This window comes from Euprymna scolopes, chromosome 8 (assembly GCF_053919585.1).
Source record: "Euprymna scolopes isolate OS-2025 chromosome 8, ASM5391958v1, whole genome shotgun sequence".
Taxonomy (NCBI): domain Eukaryota; kingdom Metazoa; phylum Mollusca; class Cephalopoda; order Sepiida; family Sepiolidae; genus Euprymna; species Euprymna scolopes.
This window is the reverse complement of record NC_136489.1, coordinates 1,544,026-1,559,191: the sequence shown is the minus strand read 5'-3', so window position 1 is coordinate 1,559,191 and position 15,166 is coordinate 1,544,026. Positions and strand designations below refer to the sequence as shown.

The window sequence follows — 15,166 nt, the reverse complement described above, 5'->3', positions numbered from 1 at the left end:
GAATTTAGAATGAAAACATTCTAGAACATAGGCATGATTGTGCGTGTATATATATATATGTCATCCACATACAGTACTATTTCGCTGTTTCACAGCTCATCTGCGGCTAGACAAGCACCTACCTCAAGCCAGGATCGAAACTCGGTCGCCCAAACGACAGTCGCAGCTTCTAACCGTTGCACTGCTATGTGGGCAGTGAATTAACCATGTTTTGACATTGTTCAAATACCTAAGCTCAATTTGTTTACACAAAGAGCATCGCTTCATACGCTAATGGTAATTTGTATATCATTTCCCAATATATATATATATAAGTGGCTTTATTTGTGTATGTTCAAAACGTTTCTACCAAACTCCTCTCTGAATATTTTGTCTACAATCTTGTAACTTGATATGTTGAGTACTTGACCCTCGGGAATACTTTTGATTTGGTTTTAACCTGTAAAATTGCTGCTAAATTGTAAAAATTGAAAAAAAACAGTTGAATTTGGCAAGAGTAAATCGACAGATTTAAGAATGCGCGTATATATACATTTTTAGCTAGAAGTCGCCTTATGTATCGCCTTTTTTATCCATCAGGCAATAGCTCAAACGAATGCTAAAGTGTAAAATAATGAATAAGGTTGGAGCGGTGAATGTTTTGGTTGCAATTTCAGCTGATAACACCAAATTCATTTTTTTTTTTAACTTTTGAAATCACTACTGTACATATCGGGTATAATATGATAATCAATAGAAAATTTGCTGCATAATAATAAAATATAAAATCTGCATTAATTAAAATATCATATTTAAGCATATATTACGACCGGGCAACGCCGGCGGACTGCTAGTATACACACGCGCGCGCGCGCACACACACACACACACACACACACACACACATATGTATGGAGGTACGTAATGGTTTACTTCATACCGTTATGGTGTTCGTACCGGCTAAGCAGATCTATTTTGACACTGTCATAAAATGTACAATCCCGACACAAATCATAAAATAATAGTTTCAATAACATTGACTTAAAAAAAATGATAAAGTTTTTAAGAATTACCTTCATTTCAGAAATGTGACATTGGACCAAGTCTTCAACGAATGGACCTCCATAAACCGACACTGTGTCACAATTATTGTCCACAGTGTAACATTTTCCATCATTCTCGAGCGAAGTAATTGCAGGAGGTGTACTCAGATCAACTGAACAATCCGGAGCCGCAAATCCTTTATTGCATATACATTTTCCTGGATGAAAAAAATAATATAATAAAAAGAGAGAGAGGGGGGGGGGGAGAAAGATAAGAAGAGAGAAAGGTTGGTATATTAGAAATATCAAACTAATTGAAAGTTTGAAGATTTTACAATACAAGTAAAGATATCTAAATATATAGAATATATTTAGGCAGCATTTTTCTCTTATGCATGTTTCGTTGAATAGCGGGGATAATTCCTGTTGGTTTTCTTGCAATCCATTTTTTCCTTTTGGTGGGCCAATGTTCGAACTTCTATTCGAGTGTAAAGAGAAATTTGCCATAGTTGCGACGAGCGATAAATTAAAAATTACGTTTGGTGAATTTATCAAAAAGTCGATTAAAATCGTTTAAAATTATTTTAAGCACTTAAGCGTGTTTCCCCCTCATATTAAGTCTGATTATATATATAGTTGGTGACGAGCTTCTTTTGAGGGCGTTTTCTTCCGGCAGATTATCAAAAAGATCTCGAAAATGTTCTGCCCATCGTTCCATGGTCTCCTGAACATTGTTGAAAAGGGCAGAACCATCTTTGGATTTCACAGGTACATCTATGCTAATGACACGACCATCTATGGCAACACATCAAAGGCTGTAAATGACAAAGTTCTCTCTGATTCTCTCTCATCTGATCTCGAGCACGTGGTAGAGTGGGGGAAGAGGTGGCTGGTTACTTTTAATGCATCTAAAACAAAACTCCTATCTTTATATCATCAAGGCTCTGATCCCCATCTGGCATCAATTGAAATAAGTGGCTCTCATCTAGGGGAAGCCCCATGTTTTTCCGCACTAGAAGATACGACTTTATCCCCCACCCCCCCAAAAAAACTTAACAGCGTAAAAAAGAATATTTTCTATAAATAGATGACACATGCGGAGTCAATATTCGGGTAACAGAAAGCACTCTCTCCACCTCTAAATAATATGGCCAAATTCTCTCTTAGCCATGCCAAACGAGCTGGCGTCCAGTGTGCCTAAAGAAATGTTAAGTACTATTTTTTTTAAATTAATCTTGCTTCTAAGAAAGGTATACGTGTTCGTTTATTTGTTTTTCTTTGGTTTTGTTTTATTTGTATTTATTTATCGTCTTTATTTGTCTTTTCTTTTCCAATCTTATCTCGACTAAAGCTGAAATTCGTTATCTACCCCCCCTCCTTATAGGCAAAATAGTGTTTCACTCTTATATTCTAAGTAAACTAGCGGGGGGGGGGGAGTCTTTGCAAAGCAAATCCCAGAAGTTTCAGAAAGCTGGACTTATTTTTTCCACACTAGAAGATACTTTATTTAAGTAATAAACTTAATATCTACAATCACTATAAACTCGCTTGTATTGAATATGAGGCTTCCTTGCTATCTATAACAAACCACAGAATATAGTTTGCTTTACTTTTAATTATATATGTACCTGAAATATACAGTGATCTAAGATACGTCACTATGCCTTTCTGAATAGATACACAATGTCTTGTGCCTGACCTAATAGACTGTCGTTAACTACAAATTCCGACGCGCCATATAGTCTTATTACTGTAAAAACACCCCTCACTTGCATGCTACGTATATCCAATATATTCATTTCTTCCAAGACGACTGCCATTGTCTGATTTGCTTGTTAAATAAATAAAAAGGAAAAAAATTATTTTTTTCTCTATAACTAAATTTTACTTGACTATAAATTTTAAAAATTAATTCTACTGTATTCTGTAAGTTAATCCACTCCTAAACACTAAGTCTACCCTACTCCCCAAGCTGCTACTAACACTCATACATTACACACGCTTAATATAAAGTCGTTCTGTAACGCGTTATCCTATTCCTAAGCCAACATATAAATAAAAAAATTAAAAAACAAAAAAATTTTCTAACTTTAAAGGAAAAATATTAAACCATATCTTAACTCTTTCCAACTAATCTGTGGGGTAGAAGAAATACCTGGATTAGGACCCAGGTGCGGGGTAAACACTCTCGGTGCTGATGGACACATAGATCTTCCCAGGTCATCCGTCTAGGAGAAGGAAAACTCTGAAACTAAACCTAAGAGGAGGGAGGTCCCTCCATTCTTTGATGACATCCTTCCTAGAGCTGGTGACTTGAACAAATTACCGGTCTGCAAACGTAAACTGCTTAAGAAGTAGATAGGCACTGTCTATCACTCGGCTTCCATACTCCTTCTTTGCCTAATAGTCAGGCTTAGAGGTCGAAGTACAGGGTTTCGACAGAAACACTCAGTGGTCGATCTTGTTTCCTGACTAGGGCAATGAACGCTGATTTCCCCCTCTCCCGACACATCCCATCCCCCTCTAAACTGGGCAGTTGGGAGTGCTTGAACATCATAATGCCAGTACAAGTAGATTGGGTCGACCATCGTCTGATGGGTTGACGGCACCGGATTGACAGTTTCTGGCTGCTGTTCCTGACTGGTAGTATAGGTGCCCTAACTCTTTGGTAGCACTTAGAGTGGCTGCTCCATCAACAGTTGTATAATATCGGGATGTTTGTAGTGCCATGTCGCGCATGGAAAGGGACCCTGCACTCATCCCTGGTGGGCTTTCCTGAGGCCACAATCCTAGTAGATGGAAGGTCAGCTGATGGTCTACTTGTGTTGCATGCCTGGTGTTCTGCATAACCACTCGTTCAGCACCCCTTACCTCAACTAAAACTTAAAAAAAAAAAAAATGACAGCACAATCTAAAATTACGCTTAAACCAGGACAAAACTCAAAGAAAATCAAATTGCCTCCTCCCTTGAGGCTTGCATTTACTAACATCCGTGGGCTTAGAACTAATTTAAATGATGTTGAAGCATTTCTCCTAACAAACACCCCGGATATTTTAGCACTAAGTGAGACTAACCTACACTCCTCCATCCTTTCTAACTACTTTAACATGCCCGGATATCTCCCACTCTGCCATAAGGACTCTGACAGACATATGCATGGGCTTGAAGTCTATATTCGAAACAACCTCCCCCTGACTAGAGAAAGAAAACTAGAATCGAACTATCAAGCCTTTATGTGCATTAGACTTAACATGCAACATAATATTAGTTACTTTTATTTTCTCTACCGCTCTCCCTCGACCCAGGACTGTACCCTAGTAAACAAAGTCTCTGACAGCATAGATACAGCCCTTTCCCTTGACACTAGCGCACAAGTTCATGAATTTGGTGACTTCAATGTCCACCACAGTAACTGGCTTGGATTCCCTAATTACACAGACGAAGCTGGTAGCACAACACATAACTTTTCTATATCTCATTCCCTATCAAAGACGGTTACGTTTCCAACCCGTTTTCCTGACCAGCAAGTGCAACACGCACCACTTTTAGATCTGTTTCTGACCACAGTTCCTGATGATTGTGTTACGAACGCCCACAGACGAATACTGATCATGTTGTGATAATAGTTGAAATCATCCTAAACTCTAGAGCCAAAATGGAAGAGCCATTGCTCAAAACAACGAGATATAAAAAGGCCGACTGGGAAGCCATCAGGCATCTCATTAGAGACGCCCCATGGCGAAATATATTTTCACTTCCTGCTGAACAGTGCACAAATGAGACCACTGAATGGTTCCAAACAGCAATTGAAGAACATGCCTCCACACAGAAATTTTATAGCAAGCCCCTCTCTCCCCAATATTACTTCCACTTCTGCAGCAGAAGTATATAGAAGCCAGAAGTAACTGTAAGAAAGAAATTCTAGTTGAAAGAAAGTCCTAGTTGAAGAAAGGTCAGATGATGGTCTACTTGTGATGCATGTCTGATACCCTGCATAACCTCTTGTTCAGCTCCCCCTCACCTAACTGAAACTCTTTAAAAACATGATGACAGTACAATAAAAAAATAAGCTTAAACCAGGCCTAGGGACAAACAAATCCAACTTGTCTCCTCCCTTGAGGCTTGCATTCACTAACATCCGTGGGCTTAGAACTAATTTAGCTGATGTTGAAGCATTTCTCCTAACAAATACCTCGGATATCTTAGCACTAAGCGAGACTAACCTACACTCCTCCATCCCCTCTAACTACTTTAACATGCCTGGCTATCCCCCACTCTGCCGTAAGGACTCTGACAGACATATGCACGGACTTGGAGTCTACGTTCGTAACACCCTCTCCCTGACTAGAGAAACAAACCTAGAAACGGACGATCAAGCCTTTATGTGCTTTAGACTAAACATACAACATAACATTAGCTACTTTTATTTTCTCTACCGCTCTCCCAGGACTGCACCATAATAAACAAAGTATCTGACAGCATAGACACAGCACTCTCCCTCGACACTAGTGCACAAGTACATGTATTTGGTGACTTTAATGTCCATCACAAAAACTCTAGAACTACAGTGTAGTATCTGTTCCGACACTGCACCCCCCCTAACCTCAGTCGGTGGAGGAGAAATCCTTCGTGGTTGAGATAATTCTCATTCTTATACTCGTACCTTTCTAGGGCCCTTCTGGGGAGCGAGATCTTCCCCTCACTAAAAACCGATCCTGGGCCTAACCCTACCCACGTGGGGAGACAAATAAATAGAAACATTAGAAAAGCCACATCTATTTATAAATACGCCTCTTTATTTAAACAAACATAATATTATGAATACCTCAACCGACAAAAACTAAAACGAAAATCACAATAGAAAGAAATTAAAATCTAAAAATCCAAAAAAATCAAAATCAAAATTGAATGAAAAAATCACAACCAATTACCCTTGTTTCAGGAGATCTGATCCCCTCCCCCACATTAAAAACGACTTTGTACAACATTTGCTTTCGTAGGGAAACAAATACATTTATAATGTTATAAAATTATAAGACATAACACACATTCTACAAATCAATACAAGGATACACACACACACGGACACACACAAACAAACACACTATCAAATCTCCAATATTAACGATTACTACGATACTATCCCATTGATTACCGTACATGAAATAACCCTTATCCCCGAGTGGCTTCCGGGCCTTGATAAGTGGTGACTACCATGTAAAAAAAAAAAAAAAAAAAAAATTAAATTGCCTCACATCTTCGGTGGTATACCGGGCTAAAATATAAAAACTAAAAATAGAAAACCCAGAAATAGAAAAATTCTACATAGGAAGCGCCTCAATGACTTTTAAAAATAGATTCTATGGTTATACACTGTCAAAAACCTTTGCTTATGCAATTACTTCAGACACTGCATAAAAGAGGAAAATATAACTCCCAGTATATCACCTTTAATTAAATCATATAAATAAGCCTGTATATTTGTTCACTGCCTATTAATTTGACCATATGGACATATATTTTATAAACAAACAAATAAACGAGAAACAAATGAACGGATAAAAAAAGCGAGGAATAAGATAAAAATAAATAAATAGAGCTTATCAATAAAATAGATGATGGAAGTTGCCGCCAGAAAAGAAAAACCAACCATAAAGACCTAAGATAGGAGAGTAACGATGATGAGAGTATAATATTACTTCAGATCAAAGCAAAAACTTAGACCAATAAACAACTGCTAAGTTAAAATGAAACCAATACCTTCCTGCTGCAACAGATTGACACACGAAATCGAACTTCCTCACTCTTCCTTTCACCCTCACCTCAACTCCGTTTCTTTATCACACCTCTCTCCAAAACCTCCACTGTTCACATTTACAAACTATGCACCCATCTTTCTTTCATAACGTAAACCACACCCGAATATATTTTATAAAAATACGAATGTAACCTTGACTCTAATTTCAATATCGACCCCATTTTTGGTTTGATTAGGTGGTCTTTTTGAATGTAGATTCCACTGAAACATGTATGCACGTCTGTAACCAATAATGTTTGTATAATAAACAGACTATATAAATATATACGACGACCCCAGAGTCATTCCGCGATGATCTGGTAGTGGGTCAGGTTGTACAGATCATTGTTTGAGATCATGTTGGGTCGTATGGAGGGAACTGTTCAGGACCATGCCGGGACGTGTCGACGGAAGTGTTTGGTACTGTGTCAGGTCGCACCAATGGTATTGTTTATATTAAATCGTGTAGACGAAAGAGTTTGGTTTACATTTGTTGTTCAGTTGACTTGATGATTGTATGATAACAATATATATATGTATGTGTGTGTGTGTGCGCGCGTGTATAACGGTCACATATATATCGAAGAACATACTATTGATTTTATATGTCGGACCTTTCGGCTTGTGTGGTAATAAAACTTCTCAAATGGTATTGTGATATTAGGCTGTGTAAGGTGTTAACTTTGGGCAAAATCGCCTGTTCTTTCTTTCATCAGATTATTTCGATTATCGATTATTGATACTTATCAAAGACATTCCGATACAAATCTTATCTACGAACACTGCCAGATACATAAAGTACATTTTATGAAATTTCATAAAAACTGGCCCAGTCATTTTTGGAGTTCATAGGGAACGATAACACAAAACACATATAAAGTTCCGTTTATATAATAGTAGAATAGACTGGAATAGATAGATAGATAGATAGATAGACAGACAGATAGATAGATAGATAGATAGATAAAGAACTTGACTTAATTATGTAAAACGTGCATCATTTTTGAGATTCGGTGTCAAAGCTGTCTTGTAATTCAAAAAGAACAAATGCTTATTAGAAAAAACTGACCGTTCACACATGTTCCACTAGAAGAGCAATCATTGGGACAAAGAATTTTGAGAAGTGCAGGTGGAAATTTGCCGTCTATCCAAACTTGTGGCATTTTCTTCAAATTCATTTTACATTGTTCAAGAAATGATTCAAGAAGAACTGATGCCATTTGCAGGTCATCTGTGATCTGAAATTAAAAATACAAATAATATGTAAGATTTATACATGAACTTCGGCACACAACCATGAAATACCAGAATCGTGAAAGAATAGATGAACAAAAACAAACGAAGACAAGATTTGAGTTGCGAGTCTTCAGAAAATATATTTAGTTTTTCAAAACAGCTTAAATATATTAAATCAGTAAATATGAAACTTAAATATTAATTACAATCCACTATAAAAAGATAACATCGAAATGAACGCAAAAGACAAAAGTATAAAATTATAACAAAACAAAACCTCATTTTTTACGGAATTTTCATACTAAATTACATTTGGATTGTATCTTCTGCTTTTTTTTTGTAATGGTAACTTGAGTTAACACGCGATTATTACGAAATATTACGAAGCGACATATTGCTTCTACATTATTTGAGCCAAAAATTGTTAGTCACGTACAATCATAGAATTATTTACTTTTCGTTTTCTAAGTCAAACTTTGTTACAAACATTCATGAGCAAATCAGGTGGTTCAAATAATATTATTTTCACTACACACACGTCAACATATCTATGAATAACTATCTGGGATAGTGTTTTCATTATTATTATTATTATTATTATTATTATTATCATTATTATTATTATTATCATTATTATTATTATTATTATCATTATTATTATTGTTGTTGTTGTTCATCCTAAACAAGACATATTTTCTCTTGGATGTAAGGGGCTACTATTTGGCACCATGTTTACAGGGGGCAATGTAAGGAGATGAAAGAGATGTTGGTTTACATTACATTTAACCTTCTGCCTGTCGGTACAGTATGGGAGCAGGAAGCCGGGTGAGAATTCCAAAGTCTAACATTCCGAAAAAAAAGGATATTATAATATAAGGATATCCAGCTTCTAGGAACCTCTACAATGAAATGATGTGTAACGTAGTAATATTTAATGCTTCTACATATTTGTGTAACAGATTCACGTATGACTAGCATGGACGCCTGGCGTTGCCTCAGAATGAAGGACAACCCCTATGTACTCCTGCACTCAGGTCTGAATACCATATTATCTGTTTGATTTTTATTTTACTTAGGCACGTGAATATTTATGAAGGCTGATAGCAATGCAGTAAACCTGAATGGCGAAAAAAAAATTATAAACACAAACGAACTTTTTAAGACAGTATTTGGGTTACGAACCATCACATGATGTATTTATCTGCCAAAAAATCTTCCACATATCAACTCAGTAAATATGGAAATTACTACTAAATATTAATAAAAATTTCAGGGATGATGTCACATTTCATAATTTCGGGAGTGAAACCCCCTTTTCAAACAGAATGCAAAAGTAGAGCTGTCAAATGAATGCACAATTTAAGAAAATTGTTTCTCTGAAGAATTAATATGTAACAGTAAAACAGTTTACTGATTTAAAATATAAAAATGCGACTATAGTTATTCTCCGCTTTCTGAAATAAATATGTATTTCTTGGCTTATAACTGTTGAGTTAAAAATGACTCGCCTCTATCGAAGCATTCGATTTTTATAACTATATATATATATATATATATATATATATATATATATATGTGTGTGTGTGTGTGTGTGTGTGTTCTATAATTACCTAATTTTATTTTTATCTACTCCGAGATTTGATGCAAAACTCCCGGTTGCCCTCACATTAGTCGTGCTATCATTCTCTAATTTTTTACTTGGTGTAAATACTTTGTGGTTACGATAAGATTTGATATCAAAATATAGACTAATATTCCATTTTACATCTACGTACAATTCTCGATTGAAATATAATGTATGTTCAACATTGTGAGAAACGTCTATTGTAAGATGCAATCTTATTATTTGCCCGGTAGTGTATTTACTTTAATTTTTTGCTTTACATAATTCCTTTCAGAAGATACTTTGTCTGAGTCGGAATAATTTTCAAATGGCCGCCATCTTAAGAACGAGATATAAGTCAGCATTATTTTTTATTTATTTTTTTTTACACAGTGGTCACCACTTATCAAGGCCCGGAAGCCACTCAGAGATAAGGGTTATTGCAAGTACATTACGTTAGTGTGGAGATTTGATGAAGTGTTTACTTAAGGGGGCGGTTCATTAGGAATTTGTTAACGTTGGACTTGAAGACATCCAAGTTGTAGTCAGGTGGGAAGCAGGCAGATGGAACAGAGTTCCACAGGCGTGCAGTTCCAAGAAAGAAGCCTTGTTCATGGAATCCACGTTTTGATTTAGGCACAGATAAAGAGTGGGGGAAATTTTTCACAGTAGATTCAGCTAGACGGGTGTTTTTCGTGAAAGATTTCCTTGATTCATTGTAAAATTTTATGTGAGAGCAGTTATGTTTGATCTTAGTATAATTTTTATTATTTGGACTCCTATTCTCATCTTGAATGTTATTTTCGCAACGTTTCAATTGATGCAACCGCCAATCTTCTTCGGGTGTATCTTGTCACAAGGACCTGTGACGCAGTGGTTAGAGTAGTTTTGGGGAAAAAAGTTTGGTTGAAGGTTCAATTCTCAGTGTGGGTATCCGAAAAATACAAGTGTGAATTACTTAGGATCTCTACCCTGTCATGATTGACGGAACGAGTGCATGATACCCTCTTGAAGTAAATAAAGGGTTTTGCTTGAAATTCTGTCAAAATTCCCCAGTTCGACAGATACATTCCCGAGTTTGACAAGATATACCTGAAGAAGGTAGGAGGTTACATCGACCAAAATGTTGTGAAAATATAATTCAAAATGCGATTAGGAACCTGAAGAATCCAAATAATACGAATAACCAATCCTCATCTCCAAAATTCAAAAACGTATGGTTTTTAATAATTGTATCTCTTGTAAATGATAATTGGATTTAATAATTGGATCCTAGTGCCCCCTGATAAAATCGGGGGAAAATTGGAATGGTGTTATAAAATTTCTTTTAAAAAATGTACAGAAATCCAATTGTTTGCTGTTTGAGAACTTCTGATGTCGTAGCAAATACTGATTGGAGAATATGTTTTCTAGTGCTGCATTCAGTGCTGCCAGATCAGGTTTTTAAGAATACTGTCTTCTTGACCAAAAATGTGTCAAACTACAAAATCTAAAATCAAAAATTAATAATTTTCCTCTAAAAAATAAAATCAAACACCATATATAAATATTCGAAGATAAAAAGAATTTGAAGCATAAATTATTTTATTGAAATGACGTGATTCCACTTTAAAAAACACAAAAAGGGTTCATATGTAAAACAACCAAAGCAAGCTAGTGCTAAGTTTTCACCAGTTTATATTCAGTAATCAATTAAACCAGTCCTCACGCAGTAACAATGCAATACTGACAGAGAAAATGTATCCCAATAAAAGGTGTCACAGAAAACTGTTTTTCCATTGAAGTAATAGCATGTAAGAATGTATCACTACGATGATTATCTCCCTCTAATCAGACTCGTTGATTATCTCCCTTTATTCATTAAACGGCAGCTGTGATTGCTTTTTGTATAAAGCTTAAGTTGTAGGAACTTCTAAATGATATAACTTATTACAGTTTTACTACATGTTAATAGTTTATTCTTCACATGCAGAAATACTTTTTTATGTAAATCCAATATATTCAAATTCCTTTTATGGAGGTTGCTTTAGACAAGTCATGACGCCACTTGATGTAAAAAGCTAAAAAGAATGAAAGCTGATGATCGCAAAGATAAGAGATGCCTACTGATTTTAGTCTTGAAATAAACAAGGCTATATGTAGGAGGAAAACAGTCAGCAGGAAGTGAGTTCCACGAGATGCAGTTGTTGAAGAGAAGCTGCTGAAATAGGTAAATGTATTTTAACAAGATATTTGAACAGCGAATTGATGGCAACCATTAAACAACGAGCTGGAACAAATGAATCAGGGAATAAATAAAAAACAATTCTGAAGAACACAATAATAATTCACTTTTTTTTATTAATCTTTTTCAACCCCAAACAAGGCATATTGTCACTTAGAACGAAAGGTGCCACTATTTGAGGGGACTGCGAGGAGTTGGGAGGCGATATTTCTGTTCATATTACATTTAAATTTCTACTGATTAGTGCAGTCAGAAAAGCAGGAAACAGGGAGGGAATTTTAAAGTCTAGCAGTCCGAGGAAAGAAACTACTAGAGTAGAAGTTTTCCAGCATCTAGAGACCTCAATAGTGAAGGGGTGAGATTTTGCTGCTGTTGGGTTAGTTAGGAGAATGTACGTCGAGAGGATACAAGTTCATCAGAGCACATTAATTGAAAATTCCTACAGAGTGGTAAATTCTCTAAATAAAGTTTGTTAAACAGCACCTCAACAAATTAAAATCGCGAATCATCACTATTCATAAGAATTATAATCTTAATAGACTTACCTGTATATCCGTTATGCACCCTTCGATTTCCGATGCCATATCTATTGTCACATAAGACTTACATGAATCATACGTAGGGTGTTTTTGCAAGTAGTTTTTGCAATAAGTTTCTGTTTCCTTGAGAGTATATTTATTTGCATTCGCTGACGGAATATTCTGTAATTAAAAAGAATGAATTAAATTTCATTGTTTTTTCATGTCTTTGCCCTAATGCAATTTTCTTAGAATCATATCTGGTGGAAAGGGTATAATATTTAAACACCAAAAACTCATAAAAAGTAGTACAACACAAATCATCCCATTACACATACAAGACACAGTTTTTGATTAGCATAAAACTAGTTAGCGAATACAGAAAGCGATATACTCTAATAGAATTTGAATGCCTATTAGAGACTAGCCTCGAGTGTCTAATGTGTCTCTGTATAGGAGTTTCCTAGGACAATAACCCTTATCTCTGAGTGGCTTCCGGGCCTTGATAAGTGGTGACCACCGTGTAAAAAAAAACAAAAAACAAAAAAACTAAATTGCCTCATGAATATATGATAATGAATATATGATAATAAATATATGATAATAAATATATGATAATGAATATATGATAATGAATATATGATAATGAATATATGATAATGAATATATGATAATGAATATATGATATTGAATATATGATATTGAATATATGATAATAAATATATGATATTGAATATATGATATTGAATATATGATAATGAATATATGATAATGAATATATGATAATGAATATATGATAATGAATATATGATAATGAATATATGATATTGAATATATGATAATGAATATATGATATTGAATATATGATAATGAATATATGATATTGAATATATGAAAATGAATATATGATAATTACTATATGATATTGAATATATGATAATTAATATATGATAATGAATATATGATATTGAATATATGATAATAAATATATGATAATAAATATATGATAATAAATATATGATAATAAATATATGATAATAAATATATGATAACGAATATATGATAATAAATATATGATAATAAATATATGATAATAAATATATGATAATAAATATATGATAATAAATATATGATAATGAATATATGATAATGAATATATGATAATGAATATATGATAATAAATATATGATAATAAATATATGATAATAAATATATGATAATAAATATATGATAATGAATATATGATAATGAATATATGATAATGAATATATGATAATGAATATATGATAATAAATATATGATAATGAATATATGATAATAAATATATGATAATAAATATATGATATTGAATATATGATATTGAATATATGATAATAAATATATGATAATAAATATATGATAATAAATATATGATAATGAATATATGATAATGAATATATGATAATAAATATATGATAATAAATATATGATAATGAATATATGATAATGAATATATGATAATGAATATATGATAATAAATATAATATAATGAATATATGATAATAAATATAATATAATGAATATATGATAATAAATATATGATTTTGAATATATGATAATAAATATATGATAATGAATATATGATAATAAATATATGATAATAAATATATGATAATAAATATATGATAATAAATATATGATAATAAATATATGATAATGAATATATGATAATGAATATATGATAATGAATATATGATAATGAATATATGATAATAAATATATGATAATGAATATATGATAATGAATATATGATAATAAATATATGATAATGAATATATGATAATAAATATATGATAATGAATATATGATAATGAATATATGATAATGAATATATGATAATGAATATATGATAATAATATATGATAATGAATATATGATAATAAATATATGATAATAAATATATGATAATAAATATATGATAATAAATATATGATAATGAATAGGATTATAGTTGAATTATTGGTGAAGCGGTTATGATGCTTTAAGACATGAAACTCACAAAGACTCAAGTAGATCACTGGTAATCATATTTTTCGATGAATGAAAGAGTCAGTTTTAATAATGATAAGGTTATTTTATTATTATTATTTTCTTGGAATAATATGATATGATTAAAGAATGATAAAAATTTGATAAGATAATAAATTAATAATGATAAATTTAAATTTAATAAAATATTATACTAAAATAGAACAAGCTACTGAACCACGAGAACTGGAGAGTGAGTGTGCGTAATATCAAAATTCGTCTGAGCCCAGGATAAAGAAGTAGTGACGTTAAAGAGAGAGAGAGAGAGAGAGAGAGAGAGAGAGAGAGAGGGGCGGGGGAGAAGAAGGTTGAAGATCTTACTCAAAATTACAATTACTTACAATTGTATCATTAGATGGACTGAATTTGAAATCATTGATCCTGGAAACCTTACCATAACAATTAAATGGTTGAAGTTTTTGTTTCATCAGTTCTTTGCTGATGATATTTGCTATAAAAAGAAAAAAGTTTGCAGAAAAATAAATTTAAAAAAAACATAGCAAATAAAAATTTATTAAGTAAATAAGGAAAAAATTATCATCAGAAAACAACGTTTTCAAAATGTGTTCGTATAATTCTTCAGTTAATGGATAACTAACAAAATGTTGTTTTTTTTCAAAACCAATGTACAAATATCAGAAAATTTGTGCTGTGGCGTTCGTAAAGTCACAATGGTTCCTGGTGTGGTATGTCCTTAA

At 33.2% G+C, this 15,166-nt stretch overlaps 1 protein-coding gene across 1 annotated transcript in view; it reads right to left on the bottom strand.

Moving 5' to 3' along the window:
• The window catches only part of LOC145284083 (uncharacterized), a 361,761-nt gene that overhangs the window by 216,547 nt on the left and 130,048 nt on the right, over window positions 1-15,166 (bottom strand). Inside the window, exons 14-17 of the mRNA XM_080133150.1 lie at window positions 14,810-14,919; window positions 12,429-12,584; window positions 7,890-8,058; window positions 1,053-1,240 (exon numbers count right to left, since the gene is read on the bottom strand). Of these exons, the coding sequence (XP_079989276.1) occupies window positions 1,053-1,240; window positions 7,890-8,058; window positions 12,429-12,584; window positions 14,810-14,919 (623 nt within the window). The remainder of the gene's footprint in view (window positions 1-1,052; window positions 1,241-7,889; window positions 8,059-12,428; window positions 12,585-14,809; window positions 14,920-15,166) is intronic.